General features: G+C 47.5%; 1 protein-coding gene across 2 annotated transcripts in view; it reads left to right on the top strand.

Annotated features, from left to right (window-relative positions):
• The window catches only part of LOC122558202 (cocaine esterase-like), a 145417-nt gene extending 119672 nt beyond the window's left edge, over positions 1–25745 (top strand). For both annotated transcript variants that reach the window (XM_087995697.1, XM_043706527.2), the window contains 9 exons: positions 2189–2342; positions 4106–4210; positions 4920–5024; positions 6282–6437; positions 9373–9453; positions 11199–11343; positions 18278–18427; positions 20640–20712; positions 25086–25745. In XM_087995697.1, coding sequence (XP_087851823.1) covers positions 2189–2342; positions 4106–4210; positions 4920–5024; positions 6282–6437; positions 9373–9453; positions 11199–11343; positions 18278–18427; positions 20640–20712; positions 25086–25248 — 1132 coding nt within the window. In that variant the 3' untranslated portion in view covers positions 25249–25745. The remainder of the gene's footprint in view (positions 1–2188; positions 2343–4105; positions 4211–4919; positions 5025–6281; positions 6438–9372; positions 9454–11198; positions 11344–18277; positions 18428–20639; positions 20713–25085) is intronic.
• The last annotated feature ends 811 nt before the right edge of the window (positions 25746–26556 follow it).

The raw sequence follows: 26556 nt of genomic DNA, 5'->3' as shown, positions 1-26556 counted from the left end.
CATTCTGAATATCTTCCCCTGGTTTTCAGAGCTCTCCACAGCCCCTTGCTCAGCCCTCCCCATGTCTGTTATCTCCTCCTGCCATATAACCTTCAAAGATATCAGGATTCCTCTAGTTCCACCCTCTTCAGCATCCCCAGGTTTAATTGTCTTACGATTGGCAGCTCTCCGGTCAGCTGCCTGGACCTTAAACTCTAGAATTTCCTCCCGAAGTCTATCTACCTCTCACACCCTTTCCTACTTTAGAAAGCTTTTAAAACCAATATCATTGACAAAGCTTTTCATCAGCTGATCTAATATCTCCTCGTTTGGATCACAGTCATTATGTGGTTAACAAAACCCTTGGGAAAATCCTTGGCCATTTTATTACATTAAAGGCACGATTATAAGTGTAAATGACTTTCAGCAGTGAACAATAACTAGTGGCCCATCAGGACAGTCGTGGGGAGATAGAGACTCGTACACTCCATCTCCTCCATCGATTTCTTCCTTTTCAGTAAACCAGCACACGTCTCCTTCTTCTGAGGTGAATGGAAGCACTTGGAAAAATGTCTTTCTGTTTGTTACTTTCAAACTCTTTCCCTCACTCTTTCTCTCTCCCTGTCCCCCTCTCTCTCCCTGTCCCCCACTCTCTGTCTCCCTCACTCTCTCTCTTTCCCTCACTCTCTCTCTCCCTCTCTCCCCCCACCCTCTCTCCCTCTCTCTCTCCCTCACACGCTGTCTCTTTCTCTCTCTCTCTCACACACACACACACACACAAACACGCACACACAATCACTCTCACTCTCACTCTCTCTCTCTCCCTCCCTTTCTCTCTCTCTCCCTTCCTGTCTCTCTGTTTTTCACGTTTATCAATCTCTCTTTCCTCCACTTCCTTCTTTACTCTCTCACCCTGTTCTTTCTCTCACTCTGATTCCCATTGTGATTTGTCTGGCAAAGACTCTGTGTCTTCTCTCCCTGACCTGCCCATATCCCCCATGCCCTTCCTCTGAGATCTCACATTCCTCAGCAGGTACCTGAGTTCTCCAGGATGCGATCCCACATCCCTCAGCAGATCTCCAGGAGGTGATCTCAGATTCTCAAGCCTGTTGTGTTCAGGAGTAAAAGCCCCTCCTGAACTTGTGTATTTCGGTGGCCCACTGGGCTGTGTCTCCACCTGTGTGCCTAAAGATCCCGGTTCAAACCCCAGCTTGGGACCTGACCACCATTAGGTTATAAACAAGGGGTTAATGATGGGTTGATGGTGTTTCCATGGCTACTATCTGTGATTCCGATTTACAGCAGGCAGCTGAAAGTGTATATTGTCACAGACTCACTGAGTGAACTGTAAAACTCAGCATTTGTATACTCTTCCTTCATTCCCTGGTGAGTACAAATACATACATTTCACACCTTGCAGCTGTAACAAGAACAGCTTCCAATAACAACACAGATTCTCTATTTTTCTCAAACAATGACAGGATCACCTTTGTCAAGGAGTATTTTCATTCACTCGTGGGATGTGGACATTGCTGGCTGGGCCCAGCATTTCTTGCCCGTCCCAGTTGCCCCTTGAGAAGGTGGGGCTGAGCTGCCTTCTTGACCCGCTGCAGTCCATGTGCTGCCGGTAGACCCACAATGCCCTGAGGGAGGAAGGTGCCTCACTAAGTGTCTAATCCCATGAAATTCCTGATCAGGTCATACTGTCCTGTGCCTTCAGTTAAAGCTTCCCCAGCAATGATTCCTTTCCATGAAGCTGTGCTCTTTTGCTAGAAACTTAGTTTGATAGAATTGATAGATTCCATACAATATGGAAACAGGCCCTTCAGCCCAACAAGTCCACACCAAACCTCTGAAGAATAACCCACCCAGACCAATTCCCCTACTCTACATTTCCCCCTGACTAATGCATCTAACTTACACGTCAACTGAACACAATGGACAACTTAGCATGGCTAATTCACTTGACCTGTACATCTTTGGACTGTGGGAGGAAACCGGAGTACCCGGAGGAAACCCACTCAAACACGGGGAGAACGTGCAAACTCCGCAAAGACAGTCACCCGAGGCTGGAATCGAACCCAGGTCCCTGGCACTGTGAGGCAGCAGTGCTAACCACTGAGCCACCGTGCCGCCCACAATTTAGTTAATAAGCAAAAGTTAAGAATTAAGCATCTTTTACATCTTCATTTTGCTGTCTGTGACACAGCACAGGAGATGAATATGCTCGAGGGAATTTTGGATTCCTGGACCAGTTAGCAGCCCTGCAGTGGGTACAGAGGAATATTCGGGAGTTTGGTGGAAACCCAGGATCAGTCACACTGTTTGGACAGTCAGTTGGATCACTCAGTGTTTCACTACATGTACGGTGGGAAACTTGCTCTATTCTCTCTCTCTCTCTCTCTCTCTTCAATTGTTCAATTCAAGCAGAAATCTACTAGAACTGCAGCCTGGTCTAAGGTGGGGTGACTCACTCAGAAACTCCTCAGTTTCTGATCCAGGCCCGCTCTGCATAATGGGAATCAGTGAAAATGCAACTGTAAAAGTTAAGGTTTTTAAGATATAACTTAATCATTCTTACCCTGCCCATACACCCACTGCCTTGCCAGATTCTCCCAGCTTCCACATTCCTCCTGTCCATTCCCTGCCCTAACCCTTATTATTACCACCCAGTCCCAGCCCATTCTCTCATTCCCTGCATTGACCATTCCGCCAATACCCAGCTCCATTCCACAATATTCCTTCTCCTTGCTCCTGTCTTTGTATCCTCCAGAATCCTGCTGATTATCCCATCCCTTAAAAAAGCCTAGTATCCTTTCACAAAAATCACCGCTTTATTCCCATTCCCAATTTTTCCAACACCCAATGATCGAGGATTGAAATGTTCTGTACTGGAGGGTTCACAGTTCTCAAGTCATTGCACCAAGCAGACTCTCAAAATTCGAGTTCAGACTATGATGAGAGGTATATAATTTAGGTATATTAGTACCATTTTTAAACTTTAGATTTCAAAGTAGAGGTAGATAGGTGATGATTACTTCTTTCAAATTAAAGGTCACAGAGAATCCTTCCAGAACAGTAAATAAATCCAGCATTTTAACAAAAAGCAGGCGAATGAGCAACCCCTGTGGTGTTAATAGAGAGATGTTTATACTGTGAGATTTATGAAAGACAGGATAAACATTTAGAATCTAGCATTGAGTTTGAAGATGCCAGGTTTGAGTTCTGAAGTTTGTCTTTTTTCTTAGGAGTTCAGGGTTATTCAGAGAACCAGTTATTTCATCAGAAGGGTTTCAATTTAAAAGCTTCAAATTTTTTTTCAGAAATATGCAAGTTAAAAGAACTGAGAAAATCTAAGCTCTAGGATTTGTGAAAAGTTTATGTTAGCAGACTTGGAAGGACCCAGTGAATTATCTCCACAGCAAAGAAATGGAAAGGAGTCAGTTAGTGTAGGAATGTTGAGATAGAGATGCAATCTCTCTGGATTTGAATCTCTGTAATGGATACTGTCAGGAAACAGACTGCAGTGGGATTTTATTCTGTAATTTACAATCATTCAAACTGCCTCCTATATTCAGTCAGCTTGTTTCTTCTATGGAATAGGACGTCAGTTTCATTGTTAAAGAAAAGCTGCAGGCTTGTGTGGGTATGTTGTAGTGACTGATAACCACGGTCACCGGGTCACCGACTAAACAGAAATATAAAGTTAGGGGCTATCAAGCCAGATTTCATTGTGCAATCTGACTTGTCGAGTTGGTACTGCAGCTGGGATCTCGATAAGAGATAAACTGTGATTGACAGTTGGCACCTCTCTGGGTATTAATGTGGCCGTTTGGTCAGTGATCTCACTGACTGTGAAACTCTGACTCTGAAGGTCAGGTACAGCTCCAGGAACATGAGGTCAGAGTTTAATTTGAGAATGTTGTTACTGTACTGGGCGATTGCTGCACTGTCAAAGGGGTCACCACTCCCTCCCCATCCCAGTGATCATTCCCAATCCCCACAGCCTCAAAGATAATTGAGCAGATGAGTTAAGAACACAGATCAGTGAACATATTCCCACATACAACTTATTCCTAGTGTATCTTATTATGCGCGAAATAATCTTTTCTGCGTTTTCTTCCAGACTCTATCTCCACTATCCACTGGCCTGTTCCATCGGGCAATATTGCAAAGTGGGAGCTCTCTAATGCCAGGATTGGTACCTCCAATACCAACCCAGTTGGCACAGGTGAGTGTGTGCAGTCTCTGTGAGGGATGGGTAATGAAGACGTTTGTTTAATGGGGACCTCAGATTGTGGTCATTGACCTTTCACCTCCAAAGCCTCAATCGCTTTTGTGCTTACTGAGCATACTCCTAGATGCCAGTGTACACAATTATCACATGTTTGCATTTTTTAACCTGGTTTGTTGATCTGTAAATTAACCTTTTGATGTCAACTCCACTACAGTTTCCTCTTTAGGCTGTCAATATACTTCTGGAAGACAATAATATTGTAAAAATTGTCCCATCATTTCACTTTCTGAAAAACTTTAATCAAATCATCCCATATCCTTCGAAATTTCAGGGGATACAAACCTACGTTTAAAAATTAGATTCATTTCCAAAGGAAAGGAAAGAATCGAGAGAGTAGGAGACATTACACAGCCCCTGAATGATGGGACAGAAGGCCGGTGGGCTGAGTGGCCTCCATTTCTGTGATGATCCTCTGCTTCCTCACTGGGATCTTGCTGTGCAGAAATTGGTAGTTGCGATTTCTGACTGACCAACAGAGAGCCCTCCACAGCACTTCATTGGCTGTGAAAGACTTCAAGACATTCTAGCTACATTAAGAAGCAGCCAAGCAAATGCAATTCCTTCCTGATGCCAAGGGAGCTGGGGGTTGCCGGGAGGACATTGGGAAAGGTCTGACGGGTGATGTCTGATTTGTGTTTTGCAGGAAGTTGCTCAGATAGCAGGATGTAATAGCACCCAGTCACAGCTACTGCTGCACTGCCTTCGTAACAAGACTGAGGAAGAGATGGTTCAAATCACCACCAGTTTGGTACTTTGCTCCACACGCGAAACTCTTGATAGTCCACTTGGATTTGATACTGGAAAGGTCTTTGCCCTGAAGGTTTACTGAGTGAGGCTGTGTCCTGCTGCAGTGTGTGGCGGGGGTGGGGAGGCGGGTGTAATGGTGTGGGGTGCAGTTTAACCTCAGTCTGTGTCTCTGGGGCAGTAAATCCCAGGTTCTGTCTGTTCGATGGGGATGTCAAAGGACCATGTGAGACTTGCAGAGTCCTCCTCAGCCCCAGTCATTACACATTGGCCAATGATCTCCCTAATATTTGTGGGATTGGACTGCGAGTGTCCGCTGTTGTTACCACCTTCAGACCTTGTCTGGGAGATGAGACAACCTTGTATAGTATTCAAGAGGTGACCTCTCAGGGGCATACATCAGCTTCTTGTGCTCCATGCCAGTGCACAGAAACAGGAACTAAGTTTCCAAACAGAACAGGCAAACTCTCCCCTCCCAAACACACGCAATCCCTCAAACACATCACCCTCCCTCCTCAGCCCCCCAACCCCAGCTCCACCTCTCTCCTCCCCCTCCACTCCTGCCCCCTCCTCCCCCACTTCTCTCCTCCCCCTCCACTCCTGACCCCTCCTCCCCCACTTCACCCTGTCCCCCTGTCTGTTTTTGCACATCCCCATCCACTCCAGTACCCCCTCTCTCTCCATTTACAGTTGGTTGGCTTGGCCATGCTAGTGTGTCCAGGGATGTGCAGGCTAGGCGGGTTAGCCATGGGGAATGCAGCGTTACAGGGAGAGGGTGGGGGATGGGGAGGGGGCTTTGGGAGTGATGCTGTTCGGAGGGTCGGTCCGGATTCGATGGGCTGGTTGGCCTGCTTCCACACTGCGGGGATTCTCTGATTCTATTCTATGATCGCTGTGGTCTGTGCTCATAGCTCCAGACCAGAAGGTGAAGAGGTCAAATCGCACACTCAATTCTCAAGTCCATGAATGCACTGTGCTGCTGCCTGGAGGGAGGGAGCACTGCTTTCTGCTGAACAAAGACTGGGACCGTGTGTGTCCTAACTGAAGAACTTAAAAAAACACTTGGTGACAGAGAGTCTGGTTGAGAGCAAGAAAAAAATGCCCAGAGTGTGATCTTACTGTGTACAAATTGGCGACTGTGCTGCCTTCACTCTGACAGCAACTAAACTTCAAGAATGAGGCATTCTGTGCAAAACTCTGTTGTGAAAGTGCACCCTCTGTCTTTCCTAATGTTTATTAACAACACTGATCCCTATTTCAGAATGAGCTGTACCAGTTAATTCCTGCTCTAATTGTGGATGGATATTTCCTTAATGATGATCCCTGGAAGATGTTCCAGAAAGGACAGTTTCAGAACATCCCGATCCTGGTCGGAGTGACCACAGAGGAGGTGATAGGAAGCCTTGTCCACCCAGAGGTAACATACAGCGGCCCGGTAATAGAGACTAGATCACAGCAAACCCAGTCTCTGACAGAATGAGGGGCCGGGGTTGGGGAGGGGTTTGCAGAAAAGGTGCATTTTGTCAAAGCTTCTTGTCTCACGCACATCAGGACAATTTGCAAGAATACCAATTCAAGGGGAAAACGAACATTGAAACTGGATGCAACAAAAACAAAAATTGCTGGAAAAGCTCAGCAGGACTGTGGAGAGAAATCAGAGTTAACGTTTCTAGTCCAGCGACCCCTCCACAGAACTGATGGTAGCTAGGATAAGGTTGGTTTTTATGCAAAAGATAGGATTGGGGGGGAGGGGGTAAGGAGTAAAAGCTAGGTGGGCACAGAGCCCAAAGAGAGAGAAGAACAGTTGGACAGACAAAGGAGTGGGATAATAAACTGGCTGGGGGGATGTGAATCGCAGCTGATGGGGACTGTTACTGACTAACACTGGTTATACTGGGGGAGCAAATGTAAAACAGAGCTGAGGAGAAACTGCTTCTCCCAAAGGGTTGTGAACCTGTGGAATTTGCTACCCCAAAATGCAGTGGATGTTGGGACAGTGAGTGAATTTAAGGAAGAGTTAGACAGGATTTTAACTGGTAATAGTTTGAAGTAAGAGGGAGAGAAGGCAGGAAAATGTGGTTGAGGAGCCTAGCAGCCATGATCGAATGGTGGAGCAGACATGATGGGCCGAATGGCCTAATTCTGCTCCTATATCTTATGAACCTGTACTGTATGAGAGGAGAGTGCTGATTGGTTGGGAAGCGAAAAAATATTTGAAAAGTGTCCTTTTCCAGCAATACCCAAATGGCATAATAGGTCAATGGTGCTCAGTTTGACCCTCATTACCCTCTTTATCACAAAACCACCAGCTTCTACCTCTGTAGCATCGATCATCTACAGCCAGCTGCTGTACAAGGCATTACTGCCTCTGGACTGGAGGATTCCAACATTCCCGAAGCAGAATACTGCCAATGCTGGGAACCCACCATACAAACAGCAAAATGGTGGAGCTGGGGAGAGAGAGAGAGAGAGGGGGGTAATGATGAGAGTCAGTGGGCTTCAATGATATCAGGGGAATAGTCAAATCCCAGAAATAAAAACAGGGAAAACAAGAGAGGGAAGGGAGAAGTCAGAGATTATTATGTGAAAGGGAGAATTTCTGGAATTTTGAGGCTAATTTGATCACTTGTTCTTGTTCTAAGAGAGAGAGCAGGAAACAGCATCGATGGAGTGGTCAGTTTAGGGGAGAAGGTGCGGCACTCCCTCAGCACTGACCCTCCGACAGTGCGGCACTCCCTCAGCACTGACCCTCCGACAGTGCGGCACTCCCTCAGCACTGACCCTCCGACAGTGCGGCACTCCCTCAGCGCTGACCCTCCGACAGTGCGGCACTCCCTCAGCACTGACCCTCCGACAGTGCGGCACTCCCTCAGCACTGACCCTCCGACAGTGCGGCACTCCCTCAGCACTCACCCTCTGACAGTGCGGCACTCCCTCAGCACTGACCCTCTGACAGTGCGGCACTCCCTCAGCGCTGACCCTTCGACAGTGTGGCACTCCCTCAGCACTGACCCTCCGACAGTGCGGCACTCCCTCAGCACTCACCCTCCGGCAGTGTGGCACTCCCTCAGCACTGACCCTCCGACAGTGCGGCACTCCCTCAGCACTGACCCTCCGACAGTGCGGCACTCCCTCAGCACTGACCCTCCGACAGTGCGGCACTCCCTCAGCACTGACCCTCCGACAGTCCGGCACTCCCTCAGCACTGACCCTCCGACAGTGCGGCACTCCCTCAGCACTGACCCTCCGACAGTGCGGCACTCCCTCAGCACTGACCCTCCGACAGTGCGGCACTCCCTCAGCACTCACCCTCTGACAGTGCGGCACTCCATTCAGCACTGACCCTCCGACAGTGCGGCACTCCCTCAGCGCTGACCCTCCGACAGTGCGGCATTCCCTCAGCACTGACCCTCTGACAGTGCGGCACTCCCTCAGCACTGACCCTCTGACAGTGCGGCATTCCCTCAGCACTGACCCTCTGACAGTGCGGCACTCCCTCAGCACTGACCCTCTGACAGTGCGGCACTCCCTCAGCACTGACCCTCCAACAGTGCGGCACTCTCTCAGCACTGACCTTCTGACAGTGTGGCACTCCCTCAGCATTGACCCTCTGACAGTGCGGCACTCCCTCAGCACTGACCCTCCGACAGTGCGGCACTCCCTCAGCACTGACCCTCTGACAGTGCGGCACTCCCTCAGCACTGACCCTCCGACAGTGCGGCACTCCCTCAGCACTCACCCTCTGACAGTGCGGCACTCCATTCAGCACTGACCCTCCGACAGTGCGGCACTCCCTCAGCGCTGACCCTCCGACAGTGCGGCATTCCCTCAGCACTGACCCTCTGACAGTGCGGCACTCCCTCAGCACTGACCCTCTGACAGTGCGGCACTCCCTCAGCACTGACCCTCCAACAGTGCGGCACTCTCTCAGCACTGACCTTCTGACAGTGTGGCACTCCCTCAGCATTGACCCTCTGACAGTGCGGCACTCCCTCAGCACTGACCCTCCAACAGTGCAGCACTCTCTCAGCACTGACCCTCTGACAGTGTGGCACTCTCTCAGCACTGACCCTCTGACAGTGCGGCACTCTCTCAGCACTGACCCTCTGACAGTGCCCTCTCCCTCAGCACTGACCCTCTGACAGTGCGGCACTCCCTCGGGACAGTATTAAAATATGGGGTGGGATTTTTGTTCCCAAGTTTCCGGAGTGTTCCTGGTGTGTTACGCAATGACCTACCACTGATCCTTCTTCGCTGGATAGTTGAAATGAGACACCATTGCTGAGCTGTTTTCATGCATTTCCCTCTAGATATTGTTCAAATGTTTAAATATCCTCCTCTCTTCTTTACAGCAAATCATTCTGCCCAGCTGGGAAACAGGAATAAGCAGAGAACAAATTCAGGAGAAAATTAACCAGTTTATCAAACCCCTAGTAAGACATTTTTGATGCTTATGTTTTCTAGCTGGTTGTCAGTGTAGAAACATCTTCAGGATTGGCTTTTGTTTCCAAGTGAACTTAATGTAACTCTCTCCTGCTCAATTTCTTCATCATTTTGTCCACTCTGATTCAGAGGTGAATGCAGCTTTGAAAAAGTCGTTCTGACCCAGATTTGAAATCAGGGGCTTAAGCAAGTCGAGAGGTTCTTGTTTGGCTGAAGAACATGTGGAATGCTGTCGGAGGGAGGGTGGAGGGCATCAAGGAATCTTTGTCCTCCTCAGCTGTCTGCAGCCTTTGATATGATTGACCTTGGAGAAAGTGAGGACTGCAGATGCTGGAGAGCAGAGTCAAAGAGTGTGGTGTTGGAAAAGTACGATTGGTCAGGCAGTATCCGAGGAGCAGGAGAATCAACATTTCGGGCATAAGCCTGAGGAAGAGCATATGCTTGAAACGTTGAGTCTCCTGCTCCTCAGATACTGCCTGACTGGCCGTGCTTTTCCAGCACCACACTTTTTGACATATGATTGACCATGTCAGTGGTGTTGTGGTCATGTCACTGGATAATAATCCAGACCCCACTGCAAGTGGTCCAGGGAGGTGCAATCTAATCCTATCATGCAGTTGGTGGAATTTCAGTTAGTGAAAGAACTCTATTCCTGGACGTGTACCTCAGTCACGGTGATCATAAAGCTATTTTCATTAACATAAAAACCCATCTGCTTCATAGAGTCATTCACTTCCTTTAGGATGAAAATATTCTGGCCTACATGTGACTCCAGACCCACAGTAATATGGCTGACTCTTAGCTAACGTCTGGAGCAGCCCAGCAAGTCACTCTGGGGTGGGATGGGCAGTAAATCTGGCACTGCCATTCCATGGCAGAATGAAAAAGCTGGTAGAACTGCATCACCTGCCTCCTTTGTGACCTGGCACACCTTTCAGTGATCTGTCTGTTTGTTCCCACAGGTTCAATCCTCAGCCACCTGCTATTTTAGTGCAGCAGCTCAGTAAAGTTACCATGGTCCCAACCTCTCATAGAGAGATGACTGGTAACCTGAGGATCACCACACCTCAGCCGAGAGGCCTTCATAGTAACTTCAGCTGGAACAGGAACTGAACCCATACTGTTGGCATCACAAGCCAGCCATCCAACCAACTGACCTAACTGACTGCAGCACAATGGTGTCTTTAAAAGATCAGTTAGGCTTCACGTGTACACCAACAAATACACAACTCCACCTCCCCCCTAGTTCCCTCGAACCCTCTATTCTCCTTTCAATTATGAATCTGCCTGTCCAACATCTGGTGCTGGAACAGTAATTTCCTCCAGTTAAATACGGGGAAGAGAGAAGCTGCTGTCCTTGTTCCTCAGCACAACCTCTGCTCCCTCACCAAGGATCCAGACCCTCTCCGCTGTCTCACACTGAATCAGACTGTATGGGACTCTCTCATGGTCTCCCCATGGCCCGTCTCTATCACCTCCTCCAACCCTACAGCCAACTCTCCCTAATTCCGACAGTATTGCTCCTTCCTTGAGTCAGAAGGTCAAGCAAATGGGGTTTAAAGATCAACGGTTAGGGAAGAAAACCCGAGATGATGAATACAAGGTCCAATGTGTAAATCCTCTCACTTCCCTGGGCCCTGACAGCATTTTTATTATTATCATTTTGGGGTGTTTCTGTTTTCTTGTTGCAACATGTTGTCCTGTAGGACTCTAAGTGATTTAACTCTCTGGTTAGTTCGGTGAGGAGAATGGAGCCCTGATTTTTGATGAATACTTTGAGGATGTACATGACTGTGACACACTGAAGGAACGGTACCTTGACCTGTTTGGCGATGTGTTTATAACTATTCCCACCCTGAGAGCTGCCCAGTATTACAAAGGTGAGTGGGTTTGTCAACCTCGGGAAATTAATGAGGCCCTCAGTTGCTCCAATGTTTATACTTTATCAGGAACAAGAATACTGCACAAGGGGAGAGTCCTTAAAGGATTGTAGGCATCTCTGTCCATTCGAGAGAGCCAGTTATTGCATCGTTATTGAGTGGGTATGGATTGAGCGCACCACTTCATGAGAGCAGGGCAAGGGCAGGAGATGAGCCTCCATGAATTACCACAATGGCACTGAACAGGAAGGGATTTGGGTCCACAGTTAGGTCAGATTCTGTACAATGCTGGTGAATGGGAGGAAGTTTGATCCACTTGGAATCTATACAGCATTTAGGAGTGAATGAGCAAGAATTTGATCCATTGGGATTGTACACAGTGGGAGCGAATAGGAAGGTGTTTGAATCCATTGGGATTGTATACAGTGGGAGTGAATAGGAAAGTTTGTGAATCCATTGGGATTGTGTACGGTGGGAGTGAATAGGAAAGTTTGTAAATCCATTGGGATTGTGTACAGTGGGAGTGAATAGGAAGGTTTGTGAATCCATTGGGATTGTGTACAGTGGGAGTGAATAGGAAGGTTTGTGAATCCATTGGGATTGTGTACAGTGGGAGTGAATAGGAAGGTTTGTGAATCCATTGGGATTGTGTACAGTGGGAGTGAATAGGAAGGGGTTTGAGTCGAGAGTGTGTTGCTGGGAAAGCACAGCCGGTCATGCAGCATCCGAGGAGCAGGAGAATCAACATTTCGGGCAAAAGCCCTTCATCAAGAATGATGCTTGTGGGCCGGAGGGGGCTGGGAGATCAATGGGAGGGAGATGGGGTTGGGGTAAGGTAGCTGAGAAAGCGATAGGTAGATGAAGGTGAAGGAAAAGGTGATAGGTCGGAGGGGGGAGTAATGGACAGGTCTGGAGGGCAGTGCCAAGTTGGAGGCTTGGGACTGGGATAATATGGGGGGAGGGGAAATGAGGAAGCTGCTGAAATCCATATGGATCCCGTGTGGTTGCAGGGTCCCAAGGCAGAATATGAGGCGTTCCTCCTCCAGGTGTCGAGTGGTAACAGTTTGGTGGTGAAGGCGGCCCAGGACCTGCATATCCTTGACGGAGTGGGAGGGGGAGTTGAAGAGTTCAGCCACAGGGCAGTGGGGTTGGTGGGTGGGGATGTCCCAGAGTTGTTCTCTGAAACGATCTGCAAGAAGGTGTCCCGTCTCCCCGATGTAGACGAGACCATACTGGGTTCAACAGATACAGTAGATGACATTGGTGGAGGTACAGGTAAATTTCTGACAGATGTGGAAGGATCCCTTGGGGCCTTGGATGGAGGTGAGGGGAGTGGTGTGGGCGCAAGTTTTACACTTTCTGTGGTGGCAGGGACAGGTACCAGGAGTGGGGCATGGGTTGGTTGGGGGTGTGGGGGCGCGTGGACCTGACGAGGGAGTTGCAGAGGGACTGGTCTCTCTGGAATGCTGATAGGGGCGGGGAGGGAAATAAATATCTGGTGGTGGGTCCATTTGTACCTGGTGGAAGTGGCAGAGAATGATGTGATGTATGCCAAGGTTGGTGGGGTGGAAGGCGAGGACCTGGGGAGTTCTGTCCTTGTGGTTGAGAGGGGTGGAGGTCAAGGGCGGTGGTTCGTGAAGTGGAGGAGATATGCTGGAGGGCATCATCAACCACATGGTAAGGGAAATTGCAATCGTGGAAGAAGGAGGTCTGGGACTTTCTGAGGTGGAATTGGTCATCCTGGGAGCAGAGGCGGAGGAATTGGGAATAAGGGATGGCATTTTTACAGGAGATAGGGTGGGAGGACGTGTAGTCCAGGTAGGTGTGGGAGTTGGTAGGTTTGTACTAGATGTCTGTGGTCAGTCAGTTGCCAGAGACGGTGATGGACAGGTCCAGGAAGGAGAAGGAGGTTTCCGAGATGGTTCAGGTGAATTTGAGATTGGGGTGGACTGTGTTGGTAAAGTTGATGAACTGTACAACCTCCTTGTGGGAGCATGAGGTGCCGCCATACAGTCATCGATGCAGTGGAGGAACAGGTGGGGGGGTGGTGGCTGGTGTAACTGTGGAAGATGGACTGTTCCATGTAGCTAACAACCAGGCAGGCATAGCTGGGGCCCATGGCTACCCCTTTGGTTTGGAGGAAGTGGGAGGATTGGAAGGAGAAGTTATTGAGGGTGAGGACCAGTTCAGCCAGGCAGATGAGGGTGTCGGTGGATTCCTAATGAAGAGCTTATGCCCGAATCCTGAATTCTTCTCCTTTGATGCTGCCTGCCCTGCTGTGTTTTCCCAGCACCACACTCTCAACTCTGAATTCCAGCATCTGCAGTCCTCACTTTCTCCCAGGAGGGGGTTTGAGTCCATTGGAATTGCATACAGTGGGAGTGAATAGGCAGGGGTTTGGGTCCATTGGGATTGTGTACAGTGGGAGTGAATAGGAAGGGGTTTGAGTCCATTGGGATTGTGTACAGTGGGAGTGAATAGGAAGGGGTTTGAGTCCATTGGGATTGTGTACAGTGGGAGTGAATAGACGGGGTTTGGGTCCATTGGGATTGTGTACAGTGGGAGTGAATAGAAGGGGTTTGGGTCCATTGGGATTGTGTACAGTGGGAGTGAATAGGAAGGGGTTTGGGTCCATTGGGATTGTGTACAGTGGGAGTGAATAGGAAGGGGTTTGAGTCCATTGGGATTGTGTACAGTGGGAGTGAATAGAAGGGGTTTGGGTCCATTGGGATTGTGTACAGTGGGAGTGAATAGGCAGGGGTTTGGGTCCATTGGGATTGTGTACAGTGGGAGTGAATAGAAGGGGTTTGGGTCCATTGGGATTGTGTACAGTGGGAGTGAATAGGCAGGGATTTGAGTCCATTGGGATTGTGTACAGTGGGAGTGAATAGGAAGGGGTTTGAGTCCATTGGGATTGTGTACAGTGGGAGTGAATAGGAAGGGGTTTGGGTCCATTGGGATTGTGTACAGTGGGAGTGAATAGGCAGGGGTTTGTGTCCATTGAGATTGTGTACAGTGGGAGTGAATAGGCAGGGGTTTGAGTCCATTGGGATTGTGTACAGTGGGAGTGAATAGGGAGGGGTTTGGGTCCATTGGGATTGTGTACAGTGGGAGTGAATAGGAAGGGGTTTGGGTCCATTGGGATTGTGTACAGTGGGAGTGAATAGGAAGGGGTTTGGGTCCATTGGGATTGTGTACAGTGGGAGTGAATAGGGAGGGGTTTGGGTCCATTGGGATTGTGTACAGTGGGAGTGAATAGGAAGGGGTTTGAGTCCATTGGGATTGTGTACAGTGGGAGTGAATAGGAAGGGGTTTGGGTCCATTGGGATTGTGTACAGTGGGAGTGAATAGAAGGGGTTTGGGTCCATTGGGATTGTGCACAGTGGGAGTGAATAGGAAGGGGTTTGGGTCCATTGGGATTGTGTACAGTGGGAGTGAATAGGAAGGGGTTTGAGTCCATTGGGATTGTGTACAGTGGGAGTGAATAGGAAGGGGTTTGGGTCCATTGAGATTGTGTACAGTGGGAGTGAATAGGAAGGGGTTTGGGTCCATTGGGATCGTGTACAGTGGGAGTGAATAGGCAGGGGTTTGTGTCCATTGGGATTGTGTACAGTGGGAGTGAATAGGAAGGGGTTTGGGTCCATTGAGATTGTGTACAGTGGGAGTGAATAGGCAGGGGTTTGTGTCCATTGGGATCGTGTACAGTGGGAGTGAATAGGCAGGGGTTTGTGTCCATTGGGATTGTGTACAGTGGGAGTGAATAGGAAGGGGTTTGGGTCCATTGGGATTGTGTACAGTGGGAGTGAATAGGAAGGGGTTTGGGTCCATTGGGATTGTGTACAGTGGGAGTGAATAGGAAGGGGTTTGTGTCCATTGGGATTGTGTACAGTGGGAGTGAATAGAAGGGGTTTGGGTCCATTGGGATTGTGTACAGTGGGAGTGAATAGGAAGGGGTTTGGGTCCATTGGGATTGTGTGCAGTGGGAGTGAATAGGAAGGGGTTTGAGTCCATTGGGATTGTGTACAGTGGGAGTGAATAGGAAGGGGTTTGGGTCCATTGGGATTGTGTACAGTGGGAGTGAATAGAAGGGGTTTGGGTCCATTGGGATTGTGTACAGTGGGAGTGAATAGGAAGGGGTTTGGGTCCATTGGGATTGTGTACTGTGGGAGTGAATAGAAGGGGTTTGGGTCCATTGGGATTGTGTACAGTGGGAGTGAATAGGAAGGGGTTTGGGTCCATTGGGATTGTGTACAGTGGGAGTGAATAGAAGGGGTTTGGGTCCATTGGGATTGTGTACAGAGGGAGTGAATAGGAAGGGGTTTGAGTCCATTGGGATTGTGTACAGTGGGAGTGAATAGGGAGGGTTTTGGGTCCATTGGGATTGTGTACAGTGGGAGTGAATAGGAAGGGGTTTGTGTCCATTGGGATTGTGTACAGTGGGAGTGAATAGGGAGGGGTTTGGGTCCATTGGGATTGTGTACAGTGGGAGTGAATAGAAGGGGTTTGGGTCCATTGGGATTGTGTACAGTGGGAGTGAATAGGAAGGGGTTTGAGTCCATTGGGATTGTGTACAGTGGGAGTGAATAGAAGGGGTTTGAGTCCATTGGGATTGTGTACAGTGGGAGTGAATAGGAAGGGGTTTGGGTCCATTGGGATTGTGTACAGTGGGAGTGAATAGGCAGGGGTTTGGGTCCATTGGGATTGTGTACAGTGGGAGTGAATAGGAAGGGGTTTGGGTCCATTGGGATTATGTACAGTGGGAGTGAATAGGAAGGGGTTTGGGTCCATTGGGATTGTGTACAGTGGGAGTGAATAGGCAGGGGTTTGTGTCCATTGGGATTGTGTACAGTGGGAGTGAATAGGAAGGGGTTTGGGTCCATTGGGATTGTGTACAGTGGGAGTGAATAGGAAGGGGTTTGAGTCCATTGGGATTGTGTACAGTGGGAGTGAATAGGCAGGGGTTTGAGTCCATTGGGATTGTGTACAGTGTGAGTGAATAGAAGGGGTTTGAGTCCATTGGGATTGTGTACAGTGGGAGTGAATAGGAAGGGGTTTGGGTCCATTGGGATTGTGTACAGTGGGAGTGAATAGGCAGGGGTTTGGGTCCATTGGGATTGTGTACAGTGGGAGTGAATAGGAAGGGGTTTGGGTCCATTGGGATTATGTACAGTGGGAGTGAATAGGAAGGGGTTTGGGTTCATTGGGATTGTGTACAGTGGGAGTGAATAGGCAGGGGTTTGTGTCCATTGGGATTGTGTACAGTGGGAGTGAATAGGAAGAGTTTGGGTCCATTGGGATTGTGTACAGTGGGAGTGAATAGGAAGGGGTTTGAGTCCATTGGGATTGTGTACAGTGGGAGTGAATAGGTAGGGGTTTGAGTCCATTGGGATTGTGTACAGTGGGAGTGAATAGGAAGGGGTTTGGGTCCATTGAGATTGTGTACAGTGGGAGTCAATAGAAGGGGTTTGGGTCCATTGGGATTGTGTACAGTGGGAGTGAATAGGAAGGGGTTTGGGTCCATTGGGATTGTGTACAGTGGGAGTCAATAGAAGGGGTTTGGGTCCATTGGGATTGTGTACAGTGGGAGTGAATAGGAAGGGGTTTGGGTCCATTGGGATTGTGTACAGTGGGAGTGAATAGGAAGGGGTTTGGGTCCATTGGGATTATGTACAGTGGGAGTGAATAGGAAGGGGTTTGGGTCCATTGGGATTGTGTACAGTGGGAGTGAATAGGAAGGGGTTTGGGTCCATTGGGATTGTGTACAGTGGGAGTGAATAGGAAGGGGTTTGGGTCCATTGGGATTGTGTACAGTGGGAGTGAATAGAAGGGGTTTGGGTCCATTGGGATTGTGTACAGTGGGAGTGAATAGGAAGGGGTTTGGGTCCATTGGGATTGTGTACAGTGGGAGTGAATAGGAAGGGGTTTCGGTCCATTGGGATTGTGTACAGTGGGAGTGAATAGGGAGGGGTTTGGATCCATTGGGATTGTGTACAGTGGGAGTGAATAGGAAGGGGTTTGGGTCCATTGGGATTATGTACAGTGGGAGTGAATAGGAAGGGGTTTGGGTCCATTGGGATTGTGTACAGTGGGAGTGAATAGGAAGGGGTTTGGGTCCATTGAGATTGTGTACAGTGGGAGTCAATAGAAGGGGTTTGGGTCCATTGGGATTGTGTACAGTGGGAGTGAATAGGAAGGGGTTTGGGTCCATTGGGATTGTGTACAGTGGGAGTCAATAGAAGGGGTTTGGGTCCATTGGGATTGTGTACAGTGGGAGTGAATAGGAAGGGGTTTGGGTCCATTGGGATTATGTACAGTGGGAGTGAATAGGAAGGGGTTTGGGTCCATTGGGATTGTGTACAGTGGGAGTGAATAGGCAGGGGTTTGGGTCCATTGGGATTGTGTACAGTGGGAGTGAATACAAAGGGGTTTGGGTCCATTGGGATTGTGTACAGTGGGAGTGAATAGACGGGGTTTGGGTCCATTGGGATTGTGTACAGTGGGAGTGAATAGGAAGGGGTTTGGGTCCATTGGGATTGTGTACAGTGGGAGTGAATAGGAAGGGGTTTGGGTCCATTGGGATTGTGTACAGTGGGAGTGAATAGGAAGGGGTTTGGGTCCATTGGGATTGTGTACAGTGGGAGTGAATAGGAAGGGGTTTGGGTCCATTGGGATTGTGTACAGTGGGAGTGAATAGGAAGGGGTTTGGGTCCATTGGGATTGTGTACAGTGGGAGTGAATAGGAAGGGGTTTGGGTCCATTGGGATTGTGTACAGTGGGAGTGAATAGGAAGGGGTTTGGGTCCATTGGGATTGTGTACAGTGGGAGTGAATAGGAAGGGGTTTGGGTCCATTTGCGATTTCAGACTGGGTTGGTGTTGCTGAGAATGCACTGTGTTTGCTTTGAGCTGCTGATGTTTCAGGTGTTGTGTTTGCAGATGCTGGGAACCCTGTGTTTCTGTATGAGTTCCAGCACCGTGCCAGTTTCTATGAGAGGAGAATACCCCAGTTCAGGAGAGCTCCTCACGCAGCGGAACTCTCTTTTGTCTTTGGAGGAGCCTTCATCCCTGCTTTTGATGTGTTACTTGGTGAGGAGCGTCATATATCTACATGTGGGTTAGGATACTTTAAAAATATCTGCAGAATGACAAGTCTTGTGGTAGAGTGGTAATGCCCCTATCTCTGAGTCAGAAGGCCTGGGGAGTGTCACTATCTGTATAGGGTGGTTAACTTCATCTTACACAGTGAGGGATACGGTGATGCCTTCACAGGTTAAACAGTCTGGTGGGATTAATTGTTTGGATTGGCATGTTGTAGATTTTTGGAGTTCAGAAATAAAGAACTTGCATTTATATAGTGCCTTTCAAGTCCTCAGGACATCTCAAAGTGCTTTATGGCCAATGAAGCTCTTTTGAAATGTGGTCACTAGTCATAGAACCATATAGTACAGAAGAGGCCCTTCAGCCTATCAAGTCTGTACTGCCAAATATTTCCTACTCCCTACCCAGGCCTACTTGCCTGCACTACACCCAGAGCTTTGAATGTTATGACACTGTACCATAAAATGTTCTATCATTCTCGCCCAAGTTGTGAGGCTTACCCCCATCAACCCCCCACCTAGGCAGTGCATTTCAGAACCCAACACCCTTTAAATGAAAAAGTTTTTCCTTAAACCTGATCTAGATTCCTGCCTTTCACTTTAAAATGATGGCCCCCTTGCTGTTGACCCTTTGACCAAGGGAAACACCCCATCCATCCCTCTCATAGCCTTACACACCTCTATCAGGGTCCCCCGCCCCCAACGACCTTCTCTGTTCCAAAGAAAGCAACCCAAGCTTATCCAGTCTCTTTCAACACCATAGCAGCAGAGGTAGACCATTTGGCCCATCGAAACTGCTCTACTATTCATTGAGATCATGGCTGAGCTTTTAATCCAACTTTCCAGCCTTTTCCTCCTGTCTCTCTCTACATCGCTGAAACGTTCCATCCCAGGCAACATCCTGGTGAATCTCCTCTGTGTTTTCTCATGTCCCCCCTTTGCTCTCCTCATTCCTTCCTTAAGCTGCACTTCCTTTCCTCCACCAGGCCTCTGCTGGCTTCCCCCTTTGTGCCTGTTATTGTGAGCAGGAGACACAGCAGCCAGTCCCAAACCTCCAAGTGAAAAGGGGCCTGTCTAATGATCTCTGAGGTAGTGTTCTTTGAGGGAGGGGTAATGCCCAGGATCCCAGCAAGAACCTAGCTGCTGCCTTTCAAAATCCTGTACACCATCCCTGGTCTGTGACTTAATTCCTCCCCCCCCGCTTCACCCCACCCCACTGCTTGAACAAATAGCTGTGTAAACAGCACTTGCAATGAGTATTGGTAACCTTTTTCACTGTCCACTGTGCCACCAATTTTGGTGTTATCCACAAACCTACTAACCATGTCTCTTACATTCTCATGAATTGAATTGAATTTATCGTCACGTGTACCAAGGCACAGTCTTGCGAGCAATACAATCATCCACATTAGTTATATAAGTGATAAACAATAGTGGACCCAGCACTGATCCTTGCGGCACACTGCTGGTAAGGGGTATGAGGGGCTGGACACTACCCTGAAGGTGAACAGGACCCCAGTTCAACATCTTGCTGAGAGACAGCATCTTCAGCAGAGTGGTACTCCCTCAACACTCTACTGGAATCTCCATCTTTACAGAGTGGTACTCCCTCAACACTCTACTGGTGTCTCCATCTTCACAGAGTGGTACTCCCTCAACACTCTACTGGAGTCTCCATCTTTACAGAGTGGTACTCCCTCAACACTCTACTGGAGTCTCCATCTTTACAGAGTGGTACTCCCTCAACACTCTACTGGAGTCTCCATCTTTACAGAGAGACCTGAACCCACACCTTCAGAACTAAAGTTGACAGGATGACCCACTGAGTCACACCTGGCACCTGAACAGGGCTAGTTGGCAGCTGCATATTTACACCCTGGATTAATTATTCTCAAGATGTGGGCATTGTTGGGTAGGGGTGAGCTGCCTTTAGAAACTGCTGCAGTCCATGTGCTGTAGGTAGACCCTCAATGCCTTAAGGAAGTGAATTCCAGGATTTTAACCCAGTGACAATGAAGGAACAGCGACATATTTCCAAGTCAGGATGGTGAGTGGCTTGGAGAGGAACTTGCATGTGTTGGTGTTCCTATGAATCTGCTGCCCCTGTCCTTCTCGATGGTAGAAAGTGTGTGATATCTTCATTAATTGCAGCCATGAAGCAGAGGGAATGTCGTAATTCTGTGGGTTTTTTTTATAAACAGGTAACGTGACTGAAGCAGAAAAGAATTTGAGTAAGATGGTGATGTTATACTGGGCCAGCTTTGCGTGGAATGGGTAAGGTTTTCACTGATTACAGCTTCTCAACAGTGTTTGCTTTCTCATTCCAGGTCATTCATCAAGGCATCCGGAGACAGAAATATCAATGTTAAGACTAAGACTTTGAATTTCCTATCACTGGGTGATCCATCCCCTTCATGGTTTTATAAATCTCTGTAAGGTTACCCTTCAGGTACTGACACTCCGGGTAAAAGATTCTTAGATTATCCAGCCTCTCCTTATAGCTCAAACCCTGCAGTCTCAGTAACATCCTTGTAAATCTTTTGTGCACCCTTTCCAGTTTAATAACATCCTTCCTCTGGAAGAGTGACCAGAATTGGACACAGTCCTCCAAATGTAGCCTGACCAATGTCACCTACATCCATAACATGATGTCCAGCTCCTATACTGAATGCTCTGATCAATGAAGTTAAAAATCACACAACACCAGGTTATAGTCCAACAGGTTTAATTGGAAGCACACTAGCTTTCGGAGCGACGCTCCTTCATCAGGTGATTGTGGAGGGCTCAATCCTAACACAGAATTTATAGCAAAAATTTGCAGTGTGATGTAACTGAAATTATACATTGAAAAATTGATTGTCTGTTAAGCCTTTCATCTGTTAGAATACAGTGATAGTTTCACTTCTTTCATGTGTAAATCACAAAACCCTTTTTTTTTAAAATTGCATTCTCGGGTTAGCTGTTAACAACGGTGATAGCTAGACAATATGTTGAAGGTGGAGCGTCACTCCGAAAGCTAGTGTGCTTCCAATTAAACCTGTTGGACTATAACCTGGTGTTGTGTGATTTTTAACTTTGTACACCCCAGTCCAACACCGGCATCTCCGAATCCTGATCAATGAAGGCAAGTATGCCAAACACCTTCTTCACCTCCCTGTCTACCAGTGATGCCACTTTCAAGGAACTATGTACTTGCAGCCCTAAGTCTGTCTGTTTGACAGCACTCCCCAGGGCCCAACCATTAATTGCGTAAGCCCTGCCCTGATTTGGCTTTCCAAAATGCAATATTTCACATTTATCTAAATTAAACTCCATCTGCTATTCCTCAATCCTCTTGTGATCTTAGATAACCTTCTTCACTGTCCACTGTGCCATCAATTTTGGAGTCATCCACAAACTTACTAACCATGTCTCTTATGTTCTCATGAATCGAATTGAATGAATTGAATTTATTGTCACGTGTACCGAGGCACAGTGAAAAGCTTTGTTTTGTGAGCAATACAATCATCCACATCAGTTACATAAATGATAAACAGTAGTGGTCCCAGCACTGATCCTTGCGGCACACCACTGAACAACAGCCCGCTCCCACCAGCCTCTGTCTCCTACCATCAAGCCAATTTTGTATCCAATTGGCTAGCTCTCCCTGGATCTCATGTAATCTAACCTTACTAATCAATCTACCATGCGGAACCTTGTTGAATGCCTTGCTAAAGTTCACATAGGCCACGTCCAGCTCCCCCTTGAATATGTTGAATGAAGTGGCCCCAACAGCTTCCTGTGGAAGAGAATTCCACAGGAACACAACTCTCTGAGTGAGGAAATTCATCCTCATCTCAGTCCTGAATGGCTTACCCTTTATTCTCAGAATCTGACCCCTAGTTCTGGACTTCCCCAGCATTGGGAACATTTTTTCCACTTCTAGCCTGCCCAGTCATATCAGGATTTTATGTGTTTCTATGAGATCCCCCCTCAATCTTCTCTAAAGTTTAACTTAACTCATAAATCCACTGGGGACACCTCAGGGCAGAACATCAATACTCCATCATCCTTACCATTGCACAATGCCCAGTTTAAATTCTGTTGCTACAGTTTCTAAGTGGGACGTGAGCCAAAGATTGAATACTTGCTCCATTATCTATTACTTTCCAACAGATGACAGTTTATATTACCAGAGCACAGTCTTTCTAATCCCATTACTCTATAAGTCACAACATTAAAGAAAAAGAGTTGCTGCAGTTACCATAAAAACCAATTATGATTAGATTAGATTCCCTACATTGTGGAAACAGGCTCTTCAGCCCAACAAGTCCACACTGACCCTCTCGAAGAGTAACCCACCCAGACCCATTTCCTTCTGACCAATGCACCTAACACTATGGGCAATTTAGCTTGGCCAATTCACCTGACCAGTACATCTTTGGATTGTGGGAGGAAACCCACGCAGACACTGGGAGAATGTGCAAACTCCACACAGACAGTTGCTCGAGGCTGGAATCAAACCTGGGACTCTGGTGCTGTGAGGCAGCAGTGCTAACCACTGAGCCACCGTGAATTACCTATATCAGCTTTTATAAAATGATTTATCAACAAGTTTTCTCAAAACTCACAATTATTGGTGTTTATAAAACAAAACTTAGAGATGTACAGCACGGAAACAGACCCTTTGGTCCAACTCATCCATGCTGACCAGATATCCCAACCCAATCTAGTCCCACCTGCCAGCATCCGGTCCATATCCTCTAAACCCTTCCTATTCATATACCCATCCAAATGCCTTTTACTAATCAATAATGATGTAATAATTGGTTCATATAAAACAGTCAGTCGTAAAGAAGTGTAAATACTTATGCCTAGAAATATCTCCAAAAACACATACACATATCCTATTGGAAAGATGTTGTGAAACTTAAAAGGGTTCAGAAAAGATTTACAAGGATGTTGCCAGCGTTAAGACGATTTGAGCTACAGGGAGAGGCTGAACAGGCTGGCGCTGTTTTCCCTGGAGCGTCGGAGGCTGAAGGGTGACCTTACAGAAATTTATAAAATCATGAGGGGCATGGATAAGATAAATAGACAAAGTCTTTTCCCTGGGGCGGGGGAGTCCAGAACTAGAGGGCATAGGTTTAGGGTGAGAGGGGAAAGATATAAAAGAGACCTAAGGGGCAACTTGCAGAGGGTGGTATGTGCATGGAATGAGCTGCTAGAGGATGTGGTGGAGGCTGGTACAATTGCAACATTTAAGAGGCATTTGGATGGGTAAATGAATAGGAAGGGTTTGGAGGGATATGGACCGGGTGCTGGCAGGTGGGACTAGATTGGGTTTGGGCGGCATGGCTGAGTTAGACCGAAGGATCTGCTTCTGTGCTATGTATGTCTATGACTCAATGACAAACATTCGTAAACACACAGACACATAATACTCTCAAAAACACAGTCATACATACAAATATACATAATGTACAAATACACACCGACACATATAAATACAAACACACAGACACACATACACACAAACAGGCTTCTGCAAAACAGGAAAAGAAAATCTCTCTTTAGAGATTGTCTTTCTTAAAAACAATCCAAACAGGAAGTGATTGGTAAATGCTCTGAAGTGCTGATTACCATTGGAGACTGGGCAGTGTGTATATAGATCCCTCCTAGTAAATGGGTTAGTCAATTCGATAGCGGAGTATCAGTAGGTTTATGACAGAGGGTGTCTATGGGTTTGTTAGGAGGGCGGGGGGTGCAGAAACTGAACAGTTGTGTTGCCTTCACAGAAACAGAACATTCAGTGGAGGTGTTAGTGGGTCCCTGCTCAATCAGAGGAGAAAGTGAGGTCTGCAGATGCTGGAGATCAGAGCTGAAAATGTGTTGCTGGAAAAGCGCAGCAGGTCAGGCAGCATCCAAGGAGCAGGAGAATCGACGTTTCGGGCATAAGCCCTTCTTCAGGAATGAGGAAAGTGTGTCCAGCAGGCGAAGATAAAAGGTAGGGAGGAGGGACTTGGGGGAGGGGCTTCGGAAATGCGATAGGTGGAAAGAGGTCAAGGTGAGGGTGATAGGTCAGACTGGGGTGGGGGCGGAGAGGTCAGGAAGAAGATTGCAGGTTAGGAAGGCGGTGCTGAGTTCGATGGATTTGACTGAGACAAGGTGGGGGGAGGGGAAATGAGGAAACTGTTGAAATCCGAGTTCATCCCTTGTGGTTGAAGTGCTTCTAGGCGGAAGATGAGGCGCTCTTCCTCCAACCGTCGCCCCTCCCCCAAGTCCCCCCTCCCTACCTTTTATCTTAGCCTGCTGGACACACTTTCCTCGTTCCTGAAGAAGGGCTTATGCCCGAAATGTCAATTCTCCTGTTCCCTGGATGCTGCCTGACCTGCTGCGCTTTTCCAGCAACACATTTTCAGCCCTGCTCAATCAGACCCAAAGTACCTTTGAACCAAGTACTAACATCCCAAACTCTGATCGTATTCGCTTTTCACCTTTTATTGAATTCATCTGTGGGATGTGGGCATCATTGGCAAGACAATATTAATTGTTCATCCTTAGTTATGTGGCTAGGCGTCATAGAAGGAGGGGGATGTTGGAGGTAATTGAGGAGCCTTCTACACTTTGTGTTCCATTAAATGTTATTGCCATCTCTTCCTTTGCAGGAATCCCAACAGAAATGACTTACCAAATTGGCCGATGAACAGTGACTCTGGAAAATACATGCAGTTCAACCTCAACCTGCAAACAGGCAACAATTTAAAGAAAGACAAGCTCAAATTTTGGTCTAACAAGCCTCCAAAGATAATTGCAAAAATACTAATCTAGTTTAAAGTTAATTCCAATCCTTTGTTTGAAATGTCATGAAGTGTTTAAATTTGTGGGTGTTACCTTGTACCAAAATGTAGAAATGCACAACACACACATGACCTGACAAAAGTGCCCATACAAACACACACAATAAGGTAGAAATACATGTCCAAACACACATACACACAAACACAACTTGTACAAACGCACACAAAGGCATACACAAACTGACACATACACACACCTTTCTATATGTTCTCACATAATCAGGAATGTTGGACATATTGTTCTCACAAATTAATTGAATTGAAGTAGACAGACAAGATAGGAAAAGGAAAGTGACACTAAACAGAACTTTGAACTGACCTTACATTCATTGCCAGATCATTAGAAATGAACAGTAAAGCCAAGATTATTGTATTGGAGAATGAGCTGAGAACAATCACAGCACCGATGGTGAATCAAACAAATCAGCAAATATAAAACAAATAAAAATTAGAATATTTGCATGAGAATTGAGAACATGGTTTAAAATGACATTCTGAATCTTGCCACAATTGCTTTGCAATCACATGCTTTATAATATTAACAATAAAACCACAAGTCTATCCATCAAAAACCACTTAAACTGTGGGCAGAATGATTCATAAAGACACAGTGGCTAGCACTGCTGCCTCACAGTGTCAGGGACCCTGGTTCAAACCCAGCTTTGGGCAGCTGTCCCTGTGGAGTTTGCACATTCTCCCTAGCCTACATCCACGTAGCCTGCACATCATTCACCACATTGTGAATTTGGAGGAAACCAGAGCACCGAGAGGTAACGCACACTGACATAGGAAGAATGTGCAAACTCCATACAGTCACCTGAGGGTGGAATCAAACCCAGGTGTCTGGGGCTATGAGGCAGCAGAGCTAACCACTGTGCCATGCCGTGACATCAGCTGCCTCAATTTCTCCACCCCGCCACCAACTCCAACCTCACTCTCTCTGCACCAACCCCTGTTTCACCATCAAACCCGCTGACAAAGTCGGGCAGTGGGAGTCTCTAGGGCAGACCTCTATATCACACAGGCTGAGTGCCAGCTCTCCGACACCACGTCCTACCTGCCCCTTGACCACAACCCCACTGTGACCCATCAAACCAAAATCATTTGCATAGCCGATCTAGTCCCATTGCTAGCATTTAGCCCATATCCCTCTAAGATCATTCATGTTGAAAGTAAAAAAAACCTGCAGTTGCTAGATTCCAAGGTAGACAAGCAGGAGGCTGGCGTTCCCAGCAGGTGTCAAACAGCAACCTGGAGGAACAACACCTCTTCTTCTACC

This window comes from Chiloscyllium plagiosum, unplaced genomic scaffold, assembly GCF_037043375.1.
Source record: "Chiloscyllium plagiosum isolate Xiang-an unplaced genomic scaffold, Cpla_swu_hap1 HiC_scaffold_17, whole genome shotgun sequence".
Lineage (NCBI taxonomy): Eukaryota > Metazoa > Chordata > Chondrichthyes > Orectolobiformes > Hemiscylliidae > Chiloscyllium > Chiloscyllium plagiosum.
Note: the sequence above shows the minus strand (reverse complement) of the source record. Positions and strands in the feature narration are given on the sequence as shown.